Consider the following 27,637-nt stretch of genomic DNA (forward strand, 5'->3'; position numbering starts at 1 on the left):
TCAGGAGGTCTGTAATAGACCCCCACAACTGTGCCCCCCGTACCAGCCTGTCCCTTAATTCGCACCCACAGACTTTCCACCTGGTCCTCATCTGCCCCTGGACAGAACTCTTTCACATAAAGAGCAACTCCACCATCTCGCTTTGCTGATCTATCTTTCCTAAAAAGGACATAGCCATCCATAACCACATTCCAGTCATGCGAGCTGTCCCACCATTTCTCTGTAATTGCCACCAGGTCATAACCTTTAGACCGCACACAGACTTCTAACTCCTCCTGTTTATTCCCCATGCTGCGTGCATTGGCGTACAGGCATTTCAGGGGCGAGCTGAGCACGCTAGTGGCACATTTGGAAGGCGGGATGCCTTCTGGTCTTCATTCATACTAGAACATTGCCCCGCTAGTTCAAACCCAGCTACAACCCCATCGCACTTCGAATCTAACTTAGAGCTCTGTGAGTGAGCTCTACTAACTCTTGCCCAGATACCCTTTTTCCCTGCAGGACAGGGTTTAAACAACTACCCTTTCCCGCAAATGAAACAATAGATTGAGAGTTCTCCCTAGTCTGCCATTCTTCAAGCCCTAGCATGTTTCTCTTGGGCCTGTCCCCAACAGGCCCAGTTATCATCTCCCCTTCCCCCTTCCTACCTAGTTTAAAGCCCTGTCAATGAGCCCTGCTAACTCCTGCCCCAGAAACCTTCTCCCCCTCTGGGACTGATGTATCCCACCTGCCACCAGCAAACCAGGTGTCTCATATAGCAGCCTATGATTGAAAAACCCAAACCCCTGCCTTTGGCACCAGTCCCATAGCCATATATTGATCTGCAGTCTCTTCCTATTTATCTCTTCACCTTTGCTAGTAACAGGTATGGAGGCAAACACCACTTGTGCTCCACACCCTCTAACCAGCCGTCCCAGGGCCCTGAAGTCTCTCTTCGTTGCCCTTGCCTTGCTTGTAATAATTTCATCGCTGCCAACCTGAAAAACCAGCAGCGGATAGTAGTCAGAGGGCTGCACCAGATCAGAGAGTTTCCTTTTAACATCTCCAATCTGAGCCCCAGGTAGGCAGCAGACTTCCCTGTGGGATGGATCAGGTCGACAAATGGGCCCTTCTGTTCCCCTCAGAAGGGAGTCACCCACCACAATTACTCTTCTTTGTTGAGGAAGTTCTAAGGCATGGGGGTGAGTGACAAGCCCTAGGTGACTTACTGGATGGATCTACCCCTCCATCACCATTTACCTGGCCCTGTAGTTCCAAGACCTCATACCTGTTGCTCAAGGGCAACTGGGAGGAAGGAAGGGATTGCGAGGGTTTTCGCATACCTCTCCGAGGAGGGACCTCCCTCCATACTTCCTTGTCCCTTAAGTTTACTCCTTCTGTCTGATGGTAGGAGGGAAGGGGATCTATCACTTGTTCAACCACTTCCCTCTGCCCTTGCCTTAGGGTGTGGCTCCACCAATCAATTTCACTTTCACACTCTCTGATAGCTCTCAACCTTTCAACGTCTTCCCTCAGTTCAACCACCTGCTCTAGCAGGTCATCTATTTGCTGACACTGCACACAAGCGGTGTCCCTGGCTCTCTCTGATACAAGTGCCAGGCTCAGGCATTCACTGCAGCCAGGGACCTGCACGGCCGCATGTCTGCAAAAAACATTACAAAACATGTTTCTTAGAGCGAGAAGTGTTGCTGCTACAGGTGTGACGTGAAGACGACAACCAGGTTTGGTCACTTACAGAATAAAGGGTGTAAAGCTCATACTTCCCTTGGGTTTTTTAGAGCCATCTAAAAAGCAGTTTTAGAAGTGCAGTTGCAAGAGCTGTTTTTGAATTAAAAGCTTCAATTTGTATCAAGAGTATCTCAGAATATTCTGAATGCAGCTCAGCACGGGCTAGATTTGTTCTGACAACACAATTGCTGACATGCTCTTACAAATATTGTTCTTCTCACCTTCTAGTTTCACAACCTTTTCTTTCTTTTCTTGCCTGGAAGTCAAGGTTACTGCTGAGTTTCTCCAATATCTAGGTTGCTCAAACACGAGCAGTTTCATTTTCCTCTCCCCCAACCCAAGAAGTGACAGTGCTTGAATGAGAGGACCAGAGAGGAAAGAAAAATACTGCACATTTAATGAACCTAATCCATCCTGCCCTGTTCTGAGACAGCTGGCACTGAATCAGGTAACAGAAGCTAACTTAAAATGCACATAAAACATTGCCAAGAGACTGAGTGCAGTGATAGCTGGAACAGCAGCGTTGCACAGGGCTGTATTGCAATGTTTTCATCTTCTAAAGTAAGCCAACAAGAGCATCACTGGGGAATAAGAGGAGAATGGTAAATGAAAGCCTGAAAGAAGAACGGTTTTAACACAATTTGTATTCGCATTAACCACTGTCTTAAAGGTGAAACCCCGCTCTTCCGTATACCTAACAGGTCATTTTGGTACTTCTTTACTCACACGTACCATTCCTGACCTGGAAAGACATGGAGCTGATCCTGGCTTGATGGGCTACTACTGTAGGTGCTGAGGAGACACGTTCACCCCCTTCCTTTCCTTCGTCATGTAAACAGCTAGAAATTCTATACTAAAGCCTCCACCCCTTCCTCCCTGGAGTTCCCAACCGGCAACTCTTTCCAGTCATATGAAATAGCATACATAGGAAAAATAATAGCATAATAATATACTAGAATAATATTAGAATATAATAATAGCATAGGAAATAGTAGCATACATGCTCCTCAGACTTGGTGCCCAGAGGAAGTGGTTTCAAGAGCTGTGCAGAGCCCAGCCGCCTGGTGCTGGGTGTGCTGACACTGGGTGCTGGTGGCCACCAGGGCCCAGTCCGGTTGTGTTGTGCACACCACAGGGCGTGCTGAGCGCACGGGGGTTGCCTGGGCAGCAGGGAGGGCAGGAGAAGCTGGCAGGGACATTTGCCACGCCTGCCCTATGTGGTCCAGCAGGGCTCAGCAGCAGCCCATGGCCACCAAGGCCTGAAGAGCAGAGTCCCCAGGGGCTTCCCAGCTGTCCCTGCAGGTGCTGGGGGCCAGGGCTTTGGGCCGCAAGCCCTGTCCACAATCTCCCCAGTCCTTGTCCCCCTCTGCAGGCCCCTCACAAAGACCTCTGTGTAGCTGCGAAGGTGCTCAGACGGACGTGGCTCAGTCACCACGTGCAGGCACTGGAGAGATGGAGAACTGTGGAGTGCTTGGTGAGGAAGGCCCCAGGCTGGAGATGGGGTGGCTCCTATGCCCTGGACCTCACCTTCCCCGCTGGAGCCCAGAGCACTGTGCACCTGTGAAGCAGCCAGGCCCGGCCCGGCCCTTGCTTGTGGCGGGATTCCCACAGCGTGGCACAGTCCAGTTTGGAAGTGCCCGTGGGCTGCCCGCTGCGGGAGCTGTGTGCCACGAGGCTCCACAATGGGCAGGGCCCTATGGACCCGCAGCTCAGGAGGGGCTGCAGATGGTGCCAGGCCCTGGCCTTGGCCTCGCCGCAGCCATCTGGCTGCTCGCCTTCGAACGGCTCCGAGTTGGACGTTAGGAAGAAGCTCCTCTGCAGCAGCAGCAGCAGCTCGTTGGGAGTGGTGGCTGTGGGCGGCTGCTCCTTCCTGTTCTCCCAGCGCAGCTTGCTGAGTTCGTTCCGGAGCTCACCGCGGGCCTCGCTGCTGCTCCAGGCTCCTCTGGCCAGCTCCTTCGCCAGCTGCTGCTGCAGGCTCTGTGCCTGACGGGCGGCGGCGTGCTGGTGCTGCATTTCCCCTGCAGCTTGCACCGCGCTGCCTCCTTGGAGCGCAGCAGCTGGCAGATCTGCTCCTGCCGCTGGGTGAGCTCCCGCAGCCGCTGGAACTCCCATGCGTGCCTCTGCTCCCAGTTGGAGCGCAGCCGTTTGGCCAGGAGCCGCCGGTCCCTCTCTGCCACGTCCTGCCGGTCCCCCTCTGCCACAGGGGCCTGTGGCTGCCCTGCCCTTGAGCCTGCCCAGGTGCTGTTCCTCTCTGCGTCCTGCCATCCCTGACCCCCTAAACGCAGGACTTGGACAAGAAAACATCGGTCATCTAATGCCGTCTGAGCAGTCTCCAGTGCGCGTCTCCAGTGCGCGTACGGTTCTACTCATGGGTTTTTGAGTCCTCTTGACTAGTCTGGCTCTGAACATTAGGACACGTGCTGGGTATCTTGCCATAAGAAGACTCCATCTAACATGAGCAAAACGTGGAGCTCAGGGCACCCCAAGGGGATGCAATTGACTGGGGGAAACAGGCCTCTTTCCCCTCCCAGCATCGCCCTGCCTCTCATGTTCTGAATGGCAGGTTGCCGTGGTGCCCTTTGTGACAGGCCCTTAGTGATGCGCCCTCCGTTACCCACTGTAGTGCCCTTAGTGATGTGCCCTCCGTGACCCACCACGGTGCCCTTTGTGACGTGCCTTTGTGATGTGCCCTTGGTCACACCCCAGGGCACTGTATAAAAGTCAGCAGGCCACATCCTTCGTGCCAGTGTCCGGCAGGACGGTGACGGGACAGAGCGGGAGCGAGAGACTGGCGCAGACCCCTGAGCGCAGCCCACGTTGTTCCCCACTGCCCCAGCAGCCCCGCAGTGCCGAGACACTTCTTTCAACCCTACTCGTTCCTCACCCCTATCCTTTTGTCCGGCAAGGATGGAAGAGGAACGCGCTGCACACATGCGGTTTATCCAGACTTTCCTGCAGAGCTCAGAGAAGGTAACCGCAGCCGTTTCCAGGCTAGCAGTGCCCGTGTCTCCTGATGGGGCCACTGGCTCTGCTGCCAGGCTGCTGGGGGCTGCTGGCTGGGCAGAGCTGCTCCCCCGGGTCTCCTGCACAGCACTGCAGCCCCACTGCTCCAGTCCCGCTGGCCACGTGCCCCCCTTCTCACGCTGCCTGTTTGTGTCTCCTTCTTGTGGGCCTTGCCATGTCCAGTGCCTCTGGACTGGCTCCTCTGCCCACTGCAACTTGTCTGCTTCAAGGTGTCCCTTGGCCACCTAGAGGTGGCAGGGGTGCCTTCCCCATGGCGTGGGGGGTTAGATCCATCCCCGGGGAGAGAGGGACTGCAGAAAGACTGACGTGACCGTTTTCCTCCTTGCAGACCCTGGATGCCGTGGACGTCCTGCTGGAGAGCTTGGTGCTCAGCTCCCCGGGCTCCAGGGACCTGTGGAGAATTTTGCAGGTGTGGCATTTGCAGAGAGCAGGGCTGGGAGGTGCTGTTCCTCTCCCTGGAGGGAAGGGAGCATCCGCTCTGAGCACACTGTGTCCTCGCAGCGCCATGCCCACAGCACGCTGCAGGGAGGGTGCTCAGCACTCAGGGAACCCAGACATGGCCCACCGTGCTCTTCCAGGAGCCTGTGTCCCCTGGCTGCAGTCAACCCCACTTCCCATCTGCAGCCTCCTCCCGTGCCATGGCAAAGCCTGGCCCGTGGCACTTGTGGGCCAGCTCCATCCCCAGAACTTTCCTCGCACCAAAGCAGCGGGAGGCACTGACCCCTCTCCTCAGGCACCGCAGCAGTGGCAGCGGGTGCTGCCCTTCTTCCCATGCCTCGCAGTCCCTCCTGCTTTTCTGCCCAGGTCTGACCGGGGCAGAGACCCACTGGGACCTGCCTGTCCTGCACAGGGAGCCCAGCTCTGAAGTTCGGCGCTCCTGACTTCTCAGGGAGCCGTACGCCCATTCCCCCATTGCAGGATCACCGCCCCCCGGGAGGGTGCTGCCCAAAAGCCCAGCCTTCACGGAGAGGGAACACAGGCCTGTGCTCACGGGGAGGGCACAGAAAGAAGCAGACTCTACCCTGGGGTGGTATCTGCCTCCCTTCAGGGCCACAAGGACTGCATGAGTCCAGCCAGGACTTGAGCAGTGCTGCTGCTGCTGCTGCTGGCACGGGCACCAGCTCCCAGGGCACAGCAGCACTTTCTCTCCTTCCAGATGCTGCTGCCCTTCACCAACATCAAGCACCCAGCTGTATGTGAATGGGCCGTGGCAAGGATCGCAAAGCTGGCTGATTTGATGGCCAGCTCTTCCTCAGTGCAGGTAGGGAGGCCCGCACCCTCCAGCCAGGCTGTCTCCCATTCCCTGCCCACCGTGGGCAGCAGCCTGCGGCTCAAGATGCCTGAGGCATTCAGCACGGCTCTGCCCTGGGCAAGGGTCTCGGCTTCTCTTTTTCCCATGTTTTTTCCTCCCCAGTGCCCTTTCTGCCAGCAGCCATCTTGGCCCCCAGTCCTGTGCAGGTCAGCACTGCCCAAGGAGCATGGCGGGAGGCCAGGCCTGGCAGCTCTCCCTGCCCGGCTGCCCAGCTCGCTGCTCTGGGAGGGCCCTGCACAACTCCGACCCTCCAGGATCCTTCCCTGGGGCAGTCTCAGCTTCGGAGCTTTTGTTGCGCTGCTGCCCCTCAGCCCTTCTACCTGTCCTGCCTCCCTTGCCCAGGTCTGGAGCTTGCTTGGACACGACCACAGCTCTTCCCACCATGACATCAGCAAGGACCGCTTGCTGGGACGGCTGCTGGGATGTCTCATTGTTTGCTGGACTAGCAAGATCTGGGCGATCCAGCAGGAGGCTTTGGTTGCTCTTCATCACCTCTCCATATTCATCCAGCACCAAAAATGTAAGAGAAGCTCTGTGGGCTTCATCCCTCCACACACAGACGTCTCCTCATAGTCCTGCTTGTTTCCCCAAGTATTGTAGTGGATTCTTTTTGTGCTTGCTGGAGGCTGTCCAGGGCAGCCTGCCCTCTTCCCTCACCTCCTTTGCCCGTCACAGCTGCTTCCCGCAGCATCCCAGCTATTGTTTTGCTGCAGAAGCCGAGTGCTCACCACAAGTCCGGCACTGCTCTTTGCTGCTCTCCTTCCCACTCTTCTCAGGGCCTCTCAGAACCCAGCAGTTCCATGGTCCCCATAGCCAAAGCTGTCACTGATGGTAATCAGTGCTGTGTCCTAATGACTCTTCCGTGATCCCCTCATGTTTAGGCATGACGTCACCTCAACCAGACAATTGTCATGATCATCCAGAGCATCCCCAGGCTGGAGGGAAGAGGGAAGCAGGGAAACCCTCCTGTCTTTCTCTGTGCAGCACGAGGAGCATGGCAAAGGTAATGAGCTTCTTCCTTGCTGGGCCTCTTGTCTGGGGCATCAGAACGAGACTGGTGCAAGCAAAGGGATCCAGAACCAGCGGGCTTGGCATGACCTCACTGTCCCTGGTCAGAGGGTTGCTGCTGTTCTGGAGCAGGGACTTCAGAGGGCTGCACTCCAGGGTCCCTCCTCTCTCACCTAGGGACCTCTCTTCTTATCCTCTGCAACGACTGCAGCCCCTGCTGCCAGCTTTCCCGTGGGTCCTCTCGCCAGAGCTGCTCTCACTGCCCAGCTGAGCAGCACTATCAGGGCACTCAGTGTAACACGTCTTCCCCGCCTTCCTCCTTCCTGCAGGCATTTGGGGAATACCTCCACCCTGCTGATAAGACAGTCATCATCCTCAGGGCCATACAGGCCATGAGAGACCCATGTGTATGTGACAAGGAGGAGCTGATCAGCATCCTGAACGTGGCCATGACAGAACCTGCCTCCTGGCTGACAGAGGTAAGCAGCCTGTGGCTGCCCTGTCCTCCAGTCCTTCCAGGCACTGTTCCTCCCTACATCCCATCTCCCCTCACCCGGGTGCTTCAGGCACCTTGAAGCCATTTCATGCCAGTAGAGTAGGATGGGAAGGGCAGCTGTTTCAGCAGCAGCTGAGGAAATGGCTGCAGTCTGGTGGCAGCACCACCCTCACCCGTGTGCTCTCCAGGTGTGGTTCATCACGCGCTGCATCTATAACAACTTGCAGCACATCAGTGCAGCATCAGCCCGGTGCAGCCTGAAGTCGCTGTTTCTAAGCATGGCACAGCAGAACCCCAGGGAGATGATCTTGAGCCTTATAGATATCTCTCCAGCATGTAACAGGTACTGACCCCCACAGCCCTTGTGGGTTTGTTCCATGTGGGGAGAGGGACGTGGAGGCCCACAGAAAACTGCAGGACACCCCTGAGGAGCTGGGCCCTGTACCCCATCACTCTCTCCTGCCCTGCTGGGTTGGCCAGGCCTGCAGTAGCCAAAGCTGTCCAAGCCAGACCCGAGGCCTGCCACGAGTTTCCTCCCTGCCCCACAGGGAACAGTTTCAGCCCCCTCCTGCCTGCCCCATCTGGGACCTGGGCACTCCCAGTGAGGGGTCAGGAAGGGCCAGGGCTGCAGCACAGCCTGGCTGCTGCAGGGCTGGCCCAGGCACCGTGTGGTGGCCAAGGCAGCCCTGCTGACAGTGTTCTCTTTCAGCAAAGTTGCTCAGGCCATGTGGGAAGCGCTGCTGTCCCAGCCCCTCATCTTGGTGAAGGTCTTGAGGGAGCTGAGAAGGAACCTCCAGCACCTGCAGTTACGTATCGGAAGCAGATTCTGCAGAGTGAAGTTCTGTATCCGGCTCTTGGCTGTGAGTAACCAGACCAGTCCTTGCTCATACTCAGGGCTGTGCCTGCCTCTCCAGAAACACAGGCACAGCCCTCTTCCCTGCCATCTGCCCCCAAACAGTCACCTCCTCTGGGAAACAGGGATGCAGCCCGTTAGGGCCAGCCCAGCGCCAGGTTCCCCTGTGCCAGCCACACAGGGCCATGCCACGCTGCTTGGGTGCGGGTGCACAAAGTCCCTGTCAGTGCTCTGCTTACACCAGCAGAGCCGGCACAGACAAGCGTGTGGTGTGCGGCTGGTGTCCCCCAGCACGGGCTCTCTGTCCCCGGTGCCCTTGTCCTGAGCTGCCAGCGGGACCCAGGAGCTGCACAGTGCCGGGAGCCCTGCAGGCTCGGCCGGTCCCTCACTGCCATCTTTGTTTCAGCTCCTGGCCTGCAGCGATGTGACACCAGAGGAATTCGCTGGGGTGTACAACAGGGAGAAGTTCCCGTGGTGTCAAAATGTGGTGCTGTTCTCGCTGACGCTCACAGGCCTCATCACGTTGTCACAGTCACCTGACACGGTGAGCAGGGCATAGGCAAGGGAAGCCGTGTTGGCCTCCTGGGGCTGGGCAGTGGGTAACGCGGCGGCTTGACCAGGGCTGGGAATCGGGAGCTGGGGTCACGGCACCAAATGCCCTCAACGTCCAGTCACAGGCCCCGATCCCCTCAGTGCACCATGGGGATGGCCTGCCAGGAGGCTGCTGCAGGGATTCCTGTGCCACTGCCCAGTCAGCCAGGCAGGAGTCTGGTGCTTAAGGGCCAGAGCATTTTGGCCTGGGTGGTCCTTCGCCACTTAACATACAAGGAATTCTGTGCTTTGTACAGGCAAAGAAAATACTGGTCCTGCTGCCAGATTTGATATACATGCTGCAGACAGCCCACAGTAAGAACAGAAAGAAGATGCTGCTCATTTTCAGAAATGTGATGGGTCATTTGAAGAAGAAGGACAGCTCCACTGCTCTGCAGCTGGCCGAGAATCTCCCGCAACTGTTTGATGATGTAAGGCTGCTATGGAAGCCTGATCCTCACTGATGGGCCCTTTGCAAGGACAAGTGCCTGTTAGCAGAGCCTGGCGGCAGCACTTCCATGCGGCTGTGCCCCTCCTCATGCCCCTGCGCTCTCACGGGGATGCCTTCTGGGCTCTGCAGCCCAGCTCAGCTTCTCCCTGACTTGCTGATGGCTCTGGGAGACCTGAAACCCCTCCCCTCAGCCACGCTGACGCCCTTGCTCAGGGAGCTGCTGCTACTGACGCCCTTCTGTCCTCCTCCTCCTCACCAGGTGTCCAGCCAGGTGCGAGAGCTCTCCATCTGCCTATTCAAAGAAGTAATACAGATGGCGGATTGGAAGCACCAGCGGCAGATGCGGAAGAACGTGCAGGGGAGCCTGGTCCCACTCGTGTTGCACATGAGTGATGAGACTGAGAGTGTGGCCAAGGTACAGATTGCAAACCTGAGCAGTGGTGTGGGGAAGGGCATGCTGAGCCCGCGGGGGTGGCCTGGGCAGCGGGGAGGGCAGGGGAAGCTGGCAGGGACATTTGCCACGCCTGCCCTATGTGGTCCAGCAGGGCTCAACAGCAGCCCATGGCCACCAAGGCCTGAAGAGCAGAGTCCCCAGGGACTACCCAGCTGTCCCTGCAGGTGCTGGGGGCCAGGGCTTTGGGCCGCAAGCCCTGTCCACAATCTCCCCAATCGTTGTCCTCCTCTGCAGGCCTCTCACGAAACCTTCTGTGTAGCTGCAAAGGTGCTCAAATGGAAATGGCTCAGTCACCACGTGCAGGCACTGGAGAGATGGAGAACTGTGGAGCGCTTGGTGAGGATAAGTCCCAGGCTGTACATGGGGTGCCCCCTGTGCAGTGGTGCCTCGCCTGCAGTGCTTCAGCCCAGAGCCTGCAGCCTGGTGCTGCATCCTCCTTCCCTGCCCTCAGGCAGAGCTCCCAAGGGCTCACCTCTCCACCCTCAGGATGTTGCAGGAGACCCATCTGGGCCCTTGCAGCGGCACAGAGGGCTCTCGGGACCTCCAGACCCTGCTTTGCATGTAGCTGTCTCTGAACCTCAGCCCCACAGGGCTCCTTGCTGGGAGATGCAAATGTCCTGAGGATGAAGGGGGGTGTGTGGGGTGCTGGGAAGGGGGACTGTCCCAGGTAACTGGGGAGGGTGTGTATCATCCCTGCGCCCTTTTGCTCTCTCCAGCTGGAGCACAAGCGGAGCAGGGCTGAAGAATATGTGCGTCAAAGCATGCCTTATCTGCAGCACGCTCAGGTCACCGTGCGAATGGCAGCCGTGAGGTTCATCGGTGAGCTGCAGTCCCTGGAGTCCCCCTTATGGCAGCCTGGCCCCAGTCCCATCTGCTGCACTGGCAGCGAGGAGCAGCCCTGTAGCTGCCAGAGCCCCAGCTGCCCTGTACAGGGCCTGTGCAGCCAGGGGCTCTGTGCTTCCCCCTCCTACCCCTGCCCTGGCAGCAGGGCTCAGTGGCACCTTGCTCAGTGGCACCTCCCCTCGGGTCCTGTCCTTCCCTGGGGTCACCCCGCTGAGGGGAGGGAAGGGGTTCAGCCCAACCTTCAGAGCCGGGGCCACGATACCAGGAGTGTGCTGGGCGGCAGCAGGTCTGACCGAGCTCTCTGCACAGGACTGGCTGCGCGGTACCTGAATGACAGCAGCAAGGACACGCTGCAGGAGATCTTCAAGGGTGAGTAGGGGCAGTGCTGTGTGTGATGGGGCTGGCGGGGACAGGGGACAGAGCCTGGGCAGCGTGCTGTCCTGCTGTCCTGCTCCAGGGAACATCTTGGGGGCATTTGCTGTAATCCTGAGCAGCAGCTTCCAGGTGATCCATTTGTCTGCCTGCGCCTCCTGACCAGGGAAAGGGATGGTTGGGGCTGGCATGGTCTGGAAGAGATGCCTGTGGGTCTCTGCAGATCAGTGGGTTTCAGCTCTGCTCTTTTTCCGTCTGTTGCAGCACTCCATCCTTTGACAGGAGAAGAGGAATGTCAGGTCTCATCCCTGGTACAACAGACAATATACATCCTGACCTGTATATGGATGCAGAAAAGACGGTGGCGGACCCTGTAGGCGTTGTGCTCCTGACTCTGAAAAGCCAGGCAGCAGTTAAGCCCTGCTTAAGAAAATGTGACTTTTTGATTAAAGCTCCAACCACAATTCCAAGGCCATGGTGTCCTTCGCAAGCAGCATGGAAGGCCACGCAGCAGCCGCTGGGCAGCGGTTGCGTCCTGGCTCCACGTACCCACCTGGCCATGGTTGCAAACTGGGGAGTGTTTGGTGAGGAGAATCCCGAGGCTGGACACGGGGTGCCCCCTGTGCAGCGGTGCTTTGGCTGCCCTGCTCCAGCCAAGAGCACTGCTCACATACGAGGCAGCCCGTCCTGTCCCTCCTTCAGCTCTTACAGCTGCTTCCCACAGCATCCCAGGCACTGTTTTGCTGCAGAAGCTGAATGCTCACCACAAGTCCGGCACTATTCTTTGCTACCTCCTTCCCTCTCCTCTCAGGACCTCTCAGAACCCAGTTGTTCTGAGGTCCCCACAGCCAAAGCAAACTCTTCCCTCCTGATACAACCTGGAAGAAACCTTTCCCCTGAGCCGACTGGGCAAGGCAGAGTGGGAAGGAGAGAATAGGTTCCTGTTTTGCTGCAGAGCGGGTCTGGGTGGCGGGCCCATGGCAAGCCCCTGGGCACCTGATAGTACCGGCAGGAAAATCATCCCAGGGCACCGGTCCAGTGGCAGCGGGTACCGGCAGGTCTGTGGCGGGGCTCTGCGGGGACACAATGGTCAGCGCCGCCTTTAGCGGAAGGAGTATCCAATCTGGTCCTCCCCTGGTGCTCACCCGAGGCAGTAGCAGTGGGACAGGTTCTCTGAGGACGGACCGTGTCTGCGGCCGGGCCGCCGTTAGCAACCGTTTTGCCGTGGATACCTGGATCTTCTTCTATACTTGTGTCGTGGTTTAAACCCAGTCAGGCAACTCGTTCACTCCCTCCCTCCCTTCCCACCCTCCCCCTACTCCCGGAGGGACGGAGACGAGAATCGAAAAGAATGCAACTCCCACGGGTTGAGACAAGAACGGTCTAGCAACTAAGGTAGAACACAAACCACCACTGCCACCACCAATAATAACAATGATAAAGGAAAGAACAAGGGAAGAGAATACAGCACCTCACCGCCAGCCGACTGCCAGCTCGCCCCCCCAGCCCAACCAAGCACCGACCGATGCCTCCTCCAACCCTGCAGTCTTAGCCCCTCCGGGTAACCATCAGTTACATCCTGGGCATGACGTGCTGTGGTATGGAATACCTCTTTGGTCAGTTTGGGTCAGGTGTCCTGCCTCTGCTTCCTCCCGGCTTCCCCTCCTCCCTGGCAGAGCATGAGGCTCACAAAGTCCTTGGCCAAACCAAAACATCATTGTTATCAGATCTGTTCCCAGCTACAAAGAAGGAGAAAAATGACTGCTAATGCTGAACCCAGGACAACTTGCTTGGTGCCCTTATGGCTGCACAGGTTTTACATCTATTCTGCAGTTGCTTTTGGGATCAGCATTTGAATTGTCATTCAGTTCTCCACCTCCAAACCCCAAAAGAAGGCAACTGAGCATGCAAGTGCTTTGTCTGAGAAGAGCCCAAAAATCTGTGTGTGGAAGTGAATAACTGCTGGGGAAAGGCACCCACTGGTGCAGTCAAATGCGCTACTTCACTGCAGGCCCACCTGGGTTGTTGCACAGGCCAACTGTAGTTCAGCGTTTATGACGGGTCTGGGTTGTCTTATGTTTGTGGGTAACTGAATGCCCTCATTGCTCTGGTGTTGTTCAGCTGAGTTCTGCTCTACTTCCCGTTTGTTAGTGAGGGAATGGGTCAGCCTGGGTTGCTCTGTCACTTCAGGCAAATCACTCTGCTTGTGCACAGTGTTTTCACGTTTCCTGTGATGTTAATGACAAGGTTGGGGTGGTTTTAGGACAGGAGTGGGATTAGGCCACTCAGGAATTTAAATCCTCCTTGTGCAGGTAAGTGAAGTGCTGCTGCATGAGCTGGGAAGTTCTTGGCTTCAGCTGGAGCCTGTTATCTCCGTGGTGTGCGAGCTGAGCTTGTTGTAGTGCGGCCCAGTTCAGAGAAAACTACTCGTGTGTTTTTCTAGAGGTGGCAGACACTCAGGTGCTTTGTTCCATTTGTGTAGTGCTGAGCCTGGTCACAGGACTGCAATTTTCAACGCTTTTGGGCAAAATTGGGGTACCATTGCTCTGAAAAGGGATGGAATGTGAGACAGTGCTTGTTTCACGGGGTGAAAAACCCACGGGGAATCCTGCTTCTTCTGAAGGGATAGAAGACAACCAGTCAATGGATGTGCCACCGTGCAGGCAAAGGAGATCTGTGTTGCTGGGGTAAATATTTTCTATGGGTCTCAGACTATCTGCTTTGTGAAGAGTTTGACTTGGAAAGCAGATCTCTCACTCCCTGTTCATTCAGACACAGAATCACAGAATCCTAAGGGTTGGAAGGGACCTCAAAAGATCATCTAGTCCAACCCTCCTGCAAGAGCAGGGTAACCTAGAGTACATCACACAGGAACTTGTCCAGGCGGGCCTTGAGTATCTCCAGCGTAGGAGACCCCACAACCCACCCTGTGCGACCTGTTCCAGTGATCTGTCACTCTCACAGTAAAGAAAGTTTTCCTGATGTTCACATGGAACCTCCTATGCTCCAGTTTACACCCATTGCCCCTTGTCCCACCACTGGACATCACTGAAAAAACTTAGCTCCATCATCCTGACACTCACCCTTTACATATCTGCAAACACTGATGAGGTCACCCCTCAGTCTCCTCCAAGCTAAGGAGTCCCAGCTCCCTCAGCCTCTCCTCATAAGAGAGATGTTCCATTCCCTTAATCATCTTTGTAGCTCTGCGCTGGACTCTTTCAAGCAATTCCCTGTCCTTCTTGAACTGTGGGGCCCAGAACTGGACACAATATTCCACATGCGGCCTCACCAAGGCAGAGTAGAGGGGGAGGAGTGCCTCTCTTGACCTACTAACCACAGCCTTTCTAATGCACCCTAGGATGCCATTGGCCTTCTTGGCCACAAGGGCACATTGTTGGCTCATAGTCATCCTCCTATCCACCAGGACCCCCAGGTCCCTTTCCCCTTCACTACTGTCCAGCAGGTCAGCCCCCAACCTGTACTGGTACATGGGGTTGTTCTTCCCCAGATGCAAGACTCTACACTTGCCCTTGTTGAATTTCATCAAGTTCCTCTCCGCCCAACTCTCCAGCCTGTCCAGGTCTCGCTGAATGGCGAGACAGCCCTCTGGTGTGTCAGCCACTCCTCCCAGTTTAGTATCATCAGCAAACTTGCTGAGGGTACATTCAGTTCCCTCATCCAGGTCGTTGATGAAAATATTAAACAGCACTGGTCCCAGCACCGACCCCTGAGGGACTCCATTAGTCACAGACCTCCAGCTAGATTCTGCCCCATTGACCATAACTCTCTGCCTTCTTCCTTCCAACCAGTTCTTGATCCACCTCACTACCTGATCATCAAGCCCACACTTCCTTAGCTTATCTATGAGGATGCTGTGGGAGACAGTATCAAATGCCTTACTGAAATCAAGAAAAACCACGTCTACTTCTCTACCATCATCCGCCCACCTAGTTACTTGCTCATATACGGTTGGTCAAACATGACTTCCCCTTGGTAAAGCCATGTTGGCTGCTCTTAATGACCCCCTCATCCTTGATAATATGCCTAGAGATGGTGTCAAGGATAAGTTGTTCCATCACCTTTCCAGGGATGGAGGTAAGGCTGACCGGTCTATAATTACCCGGGTCCTCCTTCTTGCCCTTCTTATAGACCGGCGTGACATTTGCCATCCTCCAATCCTCAGGCACCTCACCTGTTTCCCACGACTTACCAAAGATGATGGAGAGTGGCTCAGCAATGACCTCCACCAGCTCCCTCAGCACCCGCGGGTGTATTCCATCCGGACCCATCGATTTATAGATGTCCAGATTACTTAACTGATCCCTAACCCAATCCTCATCTACCAAAGCAAACTCCTCCTTTATCCTGACTCCTTCCGGGGCTATAGGAATCTGGGTCCCCCGGGGAGAGTCTGCAGGAGTAAAGACAGAGGCAAAGAAGGCATTCAACACCTCTGCCTTCCTTATATCCTCTGTCTCCAGGGCACCCACCTCATTCAGCAGTGGGCCTATACTGCTTCTTGTGTTAGTTTTATTCGCTATGTATTTGAAGAAGCCCTTTCTATTGTCCTTGACGCGACTTGCCAGATTAAGTTCCAAGGAGGCCTTAGCTGTCCTAATTGCTTCCCTGCATCCTCTAACAGCTGTCCTATATTCCTCCCAAGTAGCCAGCCCCTCCTTCCATAATCCACAGATTCTCTTTTTCCGTACGAGTTTGCCCAGCAGTTCCTTGTTTAACCATGCTGGTCTCCTGGCTCCCCTACTTGACTTCCTACTCATTGGGACACTCTGATCCTGAGCTTTGAAGAAATGATTCTTGAATGCTGACCAACTATCTTGAGCCCCTTTACCACCTAGTACCCTTTGCCATCATACTTCCCTTAGCAATTGATTGAAGAGGCCAAAGATTGCCCTTTGGAAATCCAGAAATGTGGCCTTGCTAGGTATTCTATTCCTCCCACACAAGATCCTAAACTCCACCATCTCATGGTCACTGCAGCCCAGGCTGCCATTGACCGTCACTACTTCAACCAGACCGTCCTTGTTGGTGAGTACCAGATCCAGCAGCGCTCCTCTCCTAGTTGGTTCGTCCACCATTTGCATTAAGAAGTTATCATCAATGCACTGGAGGAACCTCCTAGACTGTGAACGACTGGCTGCGTAAGTCTTCCAGCAAATATCGGGGTAGTTAAAATCCCCCATAAGGACCAAGGCATGTAGTCGTGAGGCTGCTTTCAATTGCCTGTAGAAAGCCTCGTCAACTCCTTCGTCCTGATCAGGAGGTCTGTAATAGACCCCCACAACTGTGCCCCCCGTACCAGCCTGTCCCTTAATTCGCACCCACAGACTTTCCACCTGGTCCTCATCTGCCCCTGGACAGAACTCTTTCACATAAAGAGCAACTCCACCATCTCGCTTTGCTGATCTATCTTTCCTAAAAAGGACATAGCCATCCATAACCACATTCCAGTCATGCGAGCTGTCCCACCATTTCTCTGTAATTGCCACCAGGTCATAACCTTTAGACCGCACACAGACTTCTAACTCCTCCTGTTTATTCCCCATGCTGCGTGCATTGGCGTACAGGCATTTCAGGGGCGAGCTGAGCACGCTAGTGGCACATTTGGAAGGCGGGATGCCTTCTGGTCTTCATTCATACTAGAACATTGCCCCGCTAGTTCAAACCCAGCTACAACCCCATCGCACTTCGAATCTAACTTAGAGCTCTGTGAGTGAGCTCTACTAACTCTTGCCCAGATACCCTTTTTCCCTGCAGGACAGGGTTTAAACAACTACCCTTTCCCGCAAATGAAACAATAGATTGAGAGTTCTCCCTAGTCTGCCATTCTTCAAGCCCTAGCATGTTTCTCTTGGGCCTGTCCCCAACAGGCCCAGTTATCATCTCCCCTTCCCCCTTCCTACCTAGTTTAAAGCCCTGTCAATGAGCCCTGCTAACTCCTGCCCCAGAAACCTTCTCCCCCTCTGGGACTGATGTATCCCACCTGCCACCAGCAAACCAGGTGTCTCATATAGCAGCCTATGATTGAAAAACCCAAACCCCTGCCTTTGGCACCAGTCCCATAGCCATATATTGATCTGCAGTCTCTTCCTATTTATCTCTTCACCTTTGCTAGTAACAGGTATGGAGGCAAACACCACTTGTGCTCCACACCCTCTAACCAGCCGTCCCAGGGCCCTGAAGTCTCTCTTCGTTGCCCTTGCCTTGCTTGTAATAATTTCATCGCTGCCAACCTGAAAAACCAGCAGCGGATAGTAGTCAGAGGGCTGCACCAGATCAGAGAGTTTCCTTTTAACATCTCCAATCTGAGCCCCAGGTAGGCAGCAGACTTCCCTGTGGGATGGATCAGGTCGACAAATGGGCCCTTCTGTTCCCCTCAGAAGGGAGTCACCCACCACAATTACTCTTCTTTGTTGAGGAAGTTCTAAGGCATGGGGGTGAGTGACAAGCCCTAGGTGACTTACTGGATGGATCTACCCCTCCATCACCATTTACCTGGCCCTGTAGTTCCAAGACCTCATACCTGTTGCTCAAGGGCAACTGGGAGGAAGGAAGGGATTGCGAGGGTTTTCGCATACCTCTCCGAGGAGGGACCTCCCTCCATACTTCCTTGTCCCTTAAGTTTACTCCTTCTGTCTGATGGTAGGAGGGAAGGGGATCTATCACTTGTTCAACCACTTCCCTCTGCCCTTGCCTTAGGGTGTGGCTCCACCAATCAATTTCACTTTCACACTCTCTGATAGCTCTCAACCTTTCAACGTCTTCCCTCAGTTCAACCACCTGCTCTAGCAGGTCATCTATTTGCTGACACTGCACACAAGCGGTGTCCCTGGCTCTCTCTGATACAAGTGCCAGGCTCAGGCATTCACTGCAGCCAGGGACCTGCACGGCCGCATGTCTGCAAAAAACATTACAAAACATGTTTCTTAGAGCGAGAAGTGTTGCTGCTACAGGTGTGACGTGAAGACGACAACCAGGTTTGGTCACTTACAGAATAAAGGGTGTAAAGCTCATACTTCCCTTGGGTTTTTTAGAGCCATCTAAAAAGCAGTTTTAGAAGTGCAGTTGCAAGAGCTGTTTTTGAATTAAAAGCTTCAATTTGTATCAAGAGTATCTCAGAATATTCTGAATGCAGCTCAGCACGGGCTAGATTTGTTCTGACAACACAATTGCTGACATGCTCTTACAAATATTTGTTCTTCTCACCTTCTAGTTTCACAACCTTTTCTTTCTTTTCTTGCCTGGAAGTCAAGGTTACTGCTGAGTTTCTCCAATATCTAGGTTGCTCAAACACGAGCAGTTTCATTTTCCTCTCCCCCAACCCAAGAAGTGACAGTGCTTGAATGAGAGGACCAGAGAGGAAAGAAAAATACTGCACATTTAATGAACCTAATCCATCCTGCCCTGTTCTGAGACAGCTGGCACTGAATCAGGTAACAGAAGCTAACTTAAAATGCACATAAAACATTGCCAAGAGACTGAGTGCAGTGATAGCTGGAACAGCAGCGTTGCACAGGGCTGTATTGCAATGTTTTCATCTTCTAAAGTAAGCCAACAAGAGCATCACTGGGGAATAAGAGGAGAATGGTAAATGAAAGCCTGAAAGAAGAACGGTTTTAACACAATTTGTATTCGCATTAACCACTGTCTTAAAGGTGAAACCCCGCTCTTCCGTATACCTAACAGGTCATTTTGGTACTTCTTTACTCACACGTACCATTCCTGACCTGGAAAGACATGGAGCTGATCCTGGCTTGATGGGCTACTACTGTAGGTGCTGAGGAGACACGTTCACCCCCTTCCTTTCCTTCGTCATGTAAACAGCTAGAAATTCTATACTAAAGCCTCCACCCCTTCCTCCCTGGAGTTCCCAACCGGCAACTCTTTCCAGTCATATGAAATAGCATACATAGGAAAAATAATAGCATAATAATATACTAGAATAATATTAGAATATAATAATAGCATAGGAAATAGTAGCATACATGCTCCTCAGACTTGGTGCCCAGAGGAAGTGGTTTCAAGAGCTGTGCAGAGCCCAGCCGCCTGGTGCTGGGTGTGCTGACACTGGGTGCTGGTGGCCACCAGGGCCCAGTCCGGTTGTGTTGTGCACACCACAGGGCGTGCTGAGCGCACGGGGGTTGCCTGGGCAGCAGGGAGGGCAGGAGAAGCTGGCAGGGACATTTGCCACGCCTGCCCTATGTGGTCCAGCAGGGCTCAGCAGCAGCCCATGGCCACCAAGGCCTGAAGAGCAGAGTCCCCAGGGGCTTCCCAGCTGTCCCTGCAGGTGCTGGGGGCCAGGGCTTTGGGCCGCAAGCCCTGTCCACAATCTCCCCAGTCCTTGTCCCCCTCTGCAGGCCTCTCACAAAGACCTCTGTGTAGCTGCGAAGGTGCTCAGACGGACGTGGCTCAGTCACCACGTGCAGGCACTGGAGAGATGGAGAACTGTGGAGTGCTTGGTGAGGAAGGCCCCAGGCTGGAGATGGGGTGGCTCCTATGCCCTGGACCTCACCTTCCCCGCTGGAGCCCAGAGCACTGTGCACCTGTGAAGCAGCCAGGCCCGGCCCGGCCCTTGCTTGTGGCGGGATTCCCACAGCGTGGCACAGTCCAGTTTGGAAGTGCCCGTGGGCTGCCCGCTGCGGGAGCTGTGTGCCACGAGGCTCCACAATGGGCAGGGCCCTATGGACCCGCAGCTCAGGAGGGGCTGCAGATGGTGCCAGGCCCTGGCCTTGGCCTCGCCGCAGCCATCTGGCTGCTCGCCTTCGAACGGCTCCGAGTTGGACGTTAGGAAGAAGCTCCTCTGCAGCAGCAGCAGCAGCTCGTTGGGAGTGGTGGCTGTGGGCGGCTGCTCCTTCCTGTTCTCCCAGCGCAGCTTGCTGAGTTCGTTCCGGAGCTCACCGCGGGCCTCGCTGCTGCTCCAGGCTCCTCTGGCCAGCTCCTTCTCCAGCTGCTGCTGCAGGCTCTGTGCCTGACGGGCGGCGGCGTGCTGGTGCTGCATTTCCCCTGCAGCTTGCACCGCGCTGCCTCCTTGGAGCGCAGCAGCTGGCAGATCTGCTCCTGCCGCTGGGTGAGCTCCCGCAGCCGCTGGAACTCCCATGCGTGCCTCTGCTCCCAGTTGGAGCGCAGCCGTTTGGCCAGGAGCCGCCGGTCCCTCTCTGCCACGTCCTGCCGGTCCCCCTCTGCCACAGGGGCCTGTGGCTGCCCTGCCCTTGAGCCTGCCCAGGTGCTGTTCCTCTCTGCGTCCTGCCATCCCTGACCCCCTAAACGCAGGACTTGGACAAGAAAACATCGGTCATCTAATGCCGTCTGAGCAGTCTCCAGTGCGCGTCTCCAGTGCGCGTACGGTTCTACTCATGGGTTTTTGAGTCCTCTTGACTAGTCTGGCTCTGAACATTAGGACACGTGCTGGGTATCTTGCCATAAGAAGACTCCATCTAACATGAGCAAAACGTGGAGCTCAGGGCACCCCAAGGGGATGCAATTGACTGGGGGAAACAGGCCTCTTTCCCCTCCCAGCATCGCCCTGCCTCTCATGTTCTGAATGGCAGGTTGCCGTGGTGCCCTTTGTGACAGGCCCTTAGTGATGCGCCCTCCGTTACCCACTGTAGTGCCCTTAGTGATGTGCCCTCCGTGACCCACCACGGTGCCCTTTGTGACGTGCCTTTGTGATGTGCCCTTGGTCACACCCCAGGGCACTGTATAAAAGTCAGCAGGCCACATCCTTCGTGCCAGTGTCCGGCAGGACGGTGACGGGACAGAGCGGGAGCGAGAGACTGGCGCAGACCCCTGAGCGCAGCCCACGTTGTTCCCCACTGCCCCAGCAGCCCCGCAGTGCCGAGACACTTCTTTCAACCCTACTCGTTCCTCACCCCTATCCTTTTGTCCGGCAAGGATGGAAGAGGAACGCGCTGCACACATGCGGTTTATCCAGACTTTCCTGCAGAGCTCAGAGAAGGTAACCGCAGCCGTTTCCAGGCTAGCAGTGCCCGTGTCTCCTGATGGGGCCACTGGCTCTGCTGCCAGGCTGCTGGGGGCTGCTGGCTGGGCAGAGCTGCTCCCCCGGGTCTCCTGCACAGCACTGCAGCCCCACTGCTCCAGTCCCGCTGGCCACGTGCCCCCCTTCTCACGCTGCCTGTTTGTGTCTCCTTCTTGTGGGCCTTGCCATGTCCAGTGCCTCTGGACTGGCTCCTCTGCCCACTGCAACTTGTCTGCTTCAAGGTGTCCCTTGGCCACCTAGAGGTGGCAGGGGTGCCTTCCCCATGGCGTGGGGGGTTAGATCCATCCCCGGGGAGAGAGGGACTGCAGAAAGACTGACGTGACCGTTTTCCTCCTTGCAGACCCTGGATGCCGTGGACGTCCTGCTGGAGAGCTTGGTGCTCAGCTCCCCGGGCTCCAGGGACCTGTGGAGAATTTTGCAGGTGTGGCATTTGCAGAGAGCAGGGCTGGGAGGTGCTGTTCCTCTCCCTGGAGGGAAGGGAGCATCCGCTCTGAGCACACTGTGTCCTCGCAGCGCCATGCCCACAGCACGCTGCAGGGAGGGTGCTCAGCACTCAGGGAACCCAGACATGGCCCACCGTGCTCTTCCAGGAGCCTGTGTCCCCTGGCTGCAGTCAACCCCACTTCCCATCTGCAGCCTCCTCCCGTGCCATGGCAAAGCCTGGCCCGTGGCACTTGTGGGCCAGCTCCATCCCCAGAACTTTCCTCGCACCAAAGCAGCGGGAGGCACTGACCCCTCTCCTCAGGCACCGCAGCAGTGGCAGCGGGTGCTGCCCTTCTTCCCATGCCTCGCAGTCCCTCCTGCTTTTCTGCCCAGGTCTGACCGGGGCAGAGACCCACTGGGACCTGCCTGTCCTGCACAGGGAGCCCAGCTCTGAAGTTCGGCGCTCCTGACTTCTCAGGGAGCCGTACGCCCATTCCCCCATTGCAGGATCACCGCCCCCCGGGAGGGTGCTGCCCAAAAGCCCAGCCTTCACGGAGAGGGAACACAGGCCTGTGCTCACGGGGAGGGCACAGAAAGAAGCAGACTCTACCCTGGGGTGGTATCTGCCTCCCTTCAGGGCCACAAGGACTGCATGAGTCCAGCCAGGACTTGAGCAGTGCTGCTGCTGCTGCTGCTGGCACGGGCACCAGCTCCCAGGGCACAGCAGCACTTTCTCTCCTTCCAGATGCTGCTGCCCTTCACCAACATCAAGCACCCAGCTGTATGTGAATGGGCCGTGGCAAGGATCGCAAAGCTGGCTGATTTGATGGCCAGCTCTTCCTCAGTGCAGGTAGGGAGGCCCGCACCCTCCAGCCAGGCTGTCTCCCATTCCCTGCCCACCGTGGGCAGCAGCCTGCGGCTCAAGATGCCTGAGGCATTCAGCACGGCTCTGCCCTGGGCAAGGGTCTCGGCTTCTCTTTTTCCCATGTTTTTTCCTCCCCAGTGCCCTTTCTGCCAGCAGCCATCTTGGCCCCCAGTCCTGTGCAGGTCAGCACTGCCCAAGGAGCATGGCGGGAGGCCAGGCCTGGCAGCTCTCCCTGCCCGGCTGCCCAGCTCGCTGCTCTGGGAGGGCCCTGCACAACTCCGACCCTCCAGGATCCTTCCCTGGGGCAGTCTCAGCTTCGGAGCTTTTGTTGCGCTGCTGCCCCTCAGCCCTTCTACCTGTCCTGCCTCCCTTGCCCAGGTCTGGAGCTTGCTTGGACACGACCACAGCTCTTCCCACCATGACATCAGCAAGGACCGCTTGCTGGGACGGCTGCTGGGATGTCTCATTGTTTGCTGGACTAGCAAGATCTGGGCGATCCAGCAGGAGGCTTTGGTTGCTCTTCATCACCTCTCCATATTCATCCAGCACCAAAAATGTAAGAGAAGCTCTGTGGGCTTCATCCCTCCACACACAGACGTCTCCTCATAGTCCTGCTTGTTTCCCCAAGTATTGTAGTGGATTCTTTTTGTGCTTGCTGGAGGCTGTCCAGGGCAGCCTGCCCTCTTCCCTCACCTCCTTTGCCCGTCACAGCTGCTTCCCGCAGCATCCCAGCTATTGTTTTGCTGCAGAAGCCGAGTGCTCACCACAAGTCCGGCACTGCTCTTTGCTGCTCTCCTTCCCACTCTTCTCAGGGCCTCTCAGAACCCAGCAGTTCCATGGTCCCCATAGCCAAAGCTGTCACTGATGGTAATCAGTGCTGTGTCCTAATGACTCTTCCGTGATCCCCTCATGTTTAGGCATGACGTCACCTCAACCAGACAATTGTCATGATCATCCAGAGCATCCCCAGGCTGGAGGGAAGAGGGAAGCAGGGAAACCCTCCTGTCTTTCTCTGTGCAGCACGAGGAGCATGGCAAAGGTAATGAGCTTCTTCCTTGCTGGGCCTCTTGTCTGGGGCATCAGAACGAGACTGGTGCAAGCAAAGGGATCCAGAACCAGCGGGCTTGGCATGACCTCACTGTCCCTGGTCAGAGGGTTGCTGCTGTTCTGGAGCAGGGACTTCAGAGGGCTGCACTCCAGGGTCCCTCCTCTCTCACCTAGGGACCTCTCTTCTTATCCTCTGCAACGACTGCAGCCCCTGCTGCCAGCTTTCCCGTGGGTCCTCTCGCCAGAGCTGCTCTCACTGCCCAGCTGAGCAGCACTATCAGGGCACTCAGTGTAACACGTCTTCCCCGCCTTCCTCCTTCCTGCAGGCATTTGGGGAATACCTCCACCCTGCTGATAAGACAGTCATCATCCTCAGGGCCATACAGGCCATGAGAGACCCATGTGTATGTGACAAGGAGGAGCTGATCAGCATCCTGAACGTGGCCATGACAGAACCTGCCTCCTGGCTGACAGAGGTAAGCAGCCTGTGGCTGCCCTGTCCTCCAGTCCTTCCAGGCACTGTTCCTCCCTACATCCCATCTCCCCTCACCCGGGTGCTTCAGGCACCTTGAAGCCATTTCATGCCAGTAGAGTAGGATGGGAAGGGCAGCTGTTTCAGCAGCAGCTGAGGAAATGGCTGCAGTCTGGTGGCAGCACCACCCTCACCCGTGTGCTCTCCAGGTGTGGTTCATCACGCGCTGCATCTATAACAACTTGCAGCACATCAGTGCAGCATCAGCCCGGTGCAGCCTGAAGTCGCTGTTTCTAAGCATGGCACAGCAGAACCCCAGGGAGATGATCTTGAGCCTTATAGATATCTCTCCAGCATGTAACAGGTACTGACCCCCACAGCCCTTGTGGGTTTGTTCCATGTGGGGAGAGGGACGTGGAGGCCCACAGAAAACTGCAGGACACCCCTGAGGAGCTGGGCCCTGTACCCCATCACTCTCTCCTGCCCTGCTGGGTTGGCCAGGCCTGCAGTAGCCAAAGCTGTCCAAGCCAGACCCGAGGCCTGCCACGAGTTTCCTCCCTGCCCCACAGGGAACAGTTTCAGCCCCCTCCTGCCTGCCCCATCTGGGACCTGGGCACTCCCAGTGAGGGGTCAGGAAGGGCCAGGGCTGCAGCACAGCCTGGCTGCTGCAGGGCTGGCCCAGGCACCGTGTGGTGGCCAAGGCAGCCCTGCTGACAGTGTTCTCTTTCAGCAAAGTTGCTCAGGCCATGTGGGAAGCGCTGCTGTCCCAGCCCCTCATCTTGGTGAAGGTCTTGAGGGAGCTGAGAAGGAACCTCCAGCACCTGCAGTTACGTATAGGAAGCAGATTCTGCAGAGTGAAGTTCTGTATCCGGCTCTTGGCTGTGAGTAACCAGACCAGTCCTTGCTCATACTCAGGGCTGTGCCTGCCTCTCCAGAAACACAGGCACAGCCCTCTTCCCTGCCATCTGCCCCCAAACAGTCACCTCCTCTGGGAAACAGGGATGCAGCCCGTTAGGGCCAGCCCAGCGCCAGGTTCCCCTGTGCCAGCCACACAGGGCCATGCCACGCTGCTTGGGTGCGGGTGCACAAAGTCCCTGTCAGTGCTCTGCTTACACCAGCAGAGCCGGCACAGACAAGCGTGTGGTGTGCGGCTGGTGTCCCCCAGCACGGGCTCTCTGTCCCCGGTGCCCTTGTCCTGAGCTGCCAGCGGGACCCAGGAGCTGCACAGTGCCGGGAGCCCTGCAGGCTCGGCCGGTCCCTCACTGCCATCTTTGTTTCAGCTCCTGGCCTGCAGCGATGTGACACCAGAGGAATTCGCTGGGGTGTACAACAGGGAGAAGTTCCCGTGGTGTCAAAATGTGGTGCTGTTCTCGCTGACGCTCACAGGCCTCATCACGTTGTCACAGTCACCTGACACGGTGAGCAGGGCATAGGCAAGGGAAGCCGTGTTGGCCTCCTGGGGCTGGGCAGTGGGTAACGCGGCGGCTTGACCAGGGCTGGGAATCGGGAGCTGGGGTCACGGCACCAAATGCCCTCAACGTCCAGTCACAGGCCCCGATCCCCTCAGTGCACCATGGGGATGGCCTGCCAGGAGGCTGCTGCAGGGATTCCTGTGCCACTGCCCAGTCAGCCAGGCAGGAGTCTGGTGCTTAAGGGCCAGAGCATTTTGGCCTGGGTGGTCCTTCGCCACTTAACATACAAGGAATTCTGTGCTTTGTACAGGCAAAGAAAATACTGGTCCTGCTGCCAGATTTGATATACATGCTGCAGACAGCCCACAGTAAGAACAGAAAGAAGATGCTGCTCATTTTCAGAAATGTGATGGGTCATTTGAAGAAGAAGGACAGCTCCACTGCTCTGCAGCTGGCCGAGAATCTCCCGCAACTGTTTGATGATGTAAGGCTGCTATGGAAGCCTGATCCTCACTGATGGGCCCTTTGCAAGGACAAGTGCCTGTTAGCAGAGCCTGGCGGCAGCACTTCCATGCGGCTGTGCCCCTCCTCATGCCCCTGCGCTCTCACGGGGATGCCTTCTGGGCTCTGCAGCCCAGCTCAGCTTCTCCCTGACTTGCTGATGGCTCTGGGAGACCTGAAACCCCTCCCCTCAGCCACGCTGACGCCCTTGCTCAGGGAGCTGCTGCTACTGACGCCCTTCTGTCCTCCTCCTCCTCACCAGGTGTCCAGCCAGGTGCGAGAGCTCTCCATCTGCCTATTCAAAGAAGTAATACAGATGGCGGATTGGAAGCACCAGCGGCAGATGCGGAAGAACGTGCAGGGGAGCCTGGTCCCACTCGTGTTGCACATGAGTGATGAGACTGAGAGTGTGGCCAAGGTACAGATTGCAAACCTGAGCAGTGGTGTGGGGAAGGGCATGCTGAGCCCGCGGGGGTGGCCTGGGCAGCGGGGAGGGCAGGGGAAGCTGGCAGGGACATTTGCCACGCCTGCCCTATGTGGTCCAGCAGGGCTCAACAGCAGCCCATGGCCACCAAGGCCTGAAGAGCAGAGTCCCCAGGGACTACCCAGCTGTCCCTGCAGGTGCTGGGGGCCAGGGCTTTGGGCCGCAAGCCCTGTCCACAATCTCCCCAATCGTTGTCCTCCTCTGCAGGCCTCTCACGAAACCTTCTGTGTAGCTGCAAAGGTGCTCAAATGGAAATGGCTCAGTCACCACGTGCAGGCACTGGAGAGATGGAGAACTGTGGAGCGCTTGGTGAGGATAAGTCCCAGGCTGTACATGGGGTGCCCCCTGTGCAGTGGTGCCTCGCCTGCAGTGCTTCAGCCCAGAGCCTGCAGCCTGGTGCTGCATCCTCCTTCCCTGCCCTCAGGCAGAGCTCCCAAGGGCTCACCTCTCCACCCTCAGGATGTTGCAGGAGACCCATCTGGGCCCTTGCAGCGGCACAGAGGGCTCTCGGGACCTCCAGACCCTGCTTTGCATGTAGCTGTCTCTGAACCTCAGCCCCACAGGGCTCCTTGCTGGGAGATGCAAATGTCCTGAGGATGAAGGGGGGTGTGTGGGGTGCTGGGAAGGGGGACTGTCCCAGGTAACTGGGGAGGGTGTGTATCATCCCTGCGCCCTTTTGCTCTCTCCAGCTGGAGCACAAGCGGAGCAGGGCTGAAGAATATGTGCGTCAAAGCATGCCTTATCTGCAGCACGCTCAGGTCACCGTGCGAATGGCAGCCGTGAGGTTCATCGGTGAGCTGCAGTCCCTGGAGTCCCCCTTATGGCAGCCTGGCCCCAGTCCCATCTGCTGCACTGGCAGCGAGGAGCAGCCCTGTAGCTGCCAGAGCCCCAGCTGCCCTGTACAGGGCCTGTGCAGCCAGGGGCTCTGTGCTTCCCCCTCCTACCCCTGCCCTGGCAGCAGGGCTCAGTGGCACCTTGCTCAGTGGCACCTCCCCTCGGGTCCTGTCCTTCCCTGGGGTCACCCCGCTGAGGGGAGGGAAGGGGTTCAGCCCAACCTTCAGAGCCGGGGCCACGATACCAGGAGTGTGCTGGGCGGCAGCAGGTCTGACCGAGCTCTCTGCACAGGACTGGCTGCGCGGTACCTGAATGACAGCAGCAAGGACACGCTGCAGGAGATCTTCAAGGGTGAGTAGGGGCAGTGCTGTGTGTGATGGGGCTGGCGGGGACAGGGGACAGAGCCTGGGCAGCGTGCTGTCCTGCTGTCCTGCTCCAGGGAACATCTT

General features: G+C 56.6%; 3 protein-coding genes across 4 annotated transcripts in view; all 3 read left to right on the forward strand.

The window, feature by feature from the left end:
* Positions 1 to 9,274: 9,274 nt before the first annotated feature.
* On the forward strand, positions 9,275 to 27,635 carry LOC133277971 (uncharacterized). Of its 2 annotated transcripts, XM_061470329.1 has the most exons (5): positions 9,275 to 9,443; positions 9,723 to 9,878; positions 19,511 to 19,612; positions 27,044 to 27,146; positions 27,480 to 27,635. In XM_061470329.1, the coding sequence occupies exons 1-5, from the start codon at positions 9,309 to 9,311 to the stop codon at positions 27,545 to 27,547; spliced, it is 564 nt and encodes a 187-aa protein (XP_061326313.1). In that variant the 5' UTR covers positions 9,275 to 9,308; the 3' UTR covers positions 27,548 to 27,635. The 2 variants fall into 2 exon arrangements, with proteins under 2 accessions (XP_061326313.1, XP_061326312.1); XM_061470328.1 differs by having other exon boundaries at positions 27,044 to 27,635.
* On the forward strand, positions 21,046 to 24,343 carry LOC133278161 (uncharacterized). The gene is made up of 7 exons (XM_061470684.1): positions 21,046 to 21,108; positions 21,491 to 21,571; positions 22,319 to 22,423; positions 22,817 to 22,994; positions 23,356 to 23,477; positions 23,812 to 23,961; positions 24,167 to 24,343. Exons 1-7 carry the CDS (start codon positions 21,046 to 21,048, stop codon positions 24,326 to 24,328), a joined length of 861 nt encoding a protein of 286 aa, XP_061326668.1. The 3' UTR covers positions 24,329 to 24,343.
* The window catches only part of LOC133278197 (uncharacterized), a 36,447-nt gene continuing 30,109 nt past the window's right edge, over positions 21,300 to 27,637 (forward strand). The window contains exon 1 of the mRNA XM_061470726.1: positions 21,300 to 21,571. The gene's annotated coding sequence lies outside the window, so the exon portion shown is untranslated. The remainder of the gene's footprint in view (positions 21,572 to 27,637) is intronic.

This window comes from Pezoporus flaviventris, unplaced genomic scaffold (genome assembly GCF_033815535.1).
Source record: "Pezoporus flaviventris isolate CSIRO_AGI_PZ_B2104156 unplaced genomic scaffold, CSIRO_AGI_Pfla_v1 ptg000063l, whole genome shotgun sequence".
Classification (NCBI taxonomy): Eukaryota; Metazoa; Chordata; class Aves; order Psittaciformes; family Psittacidae; genus Pezoporus; species Pezoporus flaviventris.

Bases quoted from the DNA above. Each gene is read 5' to 3' on its own strand.
- LOC133277971 (XM_061470328.1), top strand. From the start codon at position 9,309: ATGCTGCAGACAGCCCACAGTAAGAACAGAAAGAAGATGCTGCTCATT. The intron at 9,879-19,510 runs GTACAGATTGCA...CCCCCTCTGCAG, and splicing joins AGACTGAGAGTGTGGCCAAG to GCCTCTCACAAAGACCTCTG. The intron at 19,613-27,043 runs GTGAGGAAGGCC...TGCTCTCTCCAG, and splicing joins GGAGAACTGTGGAGTGCTTG to CTGGAGCACAAGCGGAGCAG.
- LOC133278161 (XM_061470684.1), top strand. From the start codon at position 21,046: ATGGAAGAGGAACGCGCTGCACACATGCGGTTTATCCAGACTTTCCTG. The intron at 22,424-22,816 runs GTAGGGAGGCCC...TCCCTTGCCCAG, and splicing joins CCAGCTCTTCCTCAGTGCAG to GTCTGGAGCTTGCTTGGACA. The intron at 23,478-23,811 runs GTAATGAGCTTC...TCCTTCCTGCAG, and splicing joins GCACGAGGAGCATGGCAAAG to GCATTTGGGGAATACCTCCA.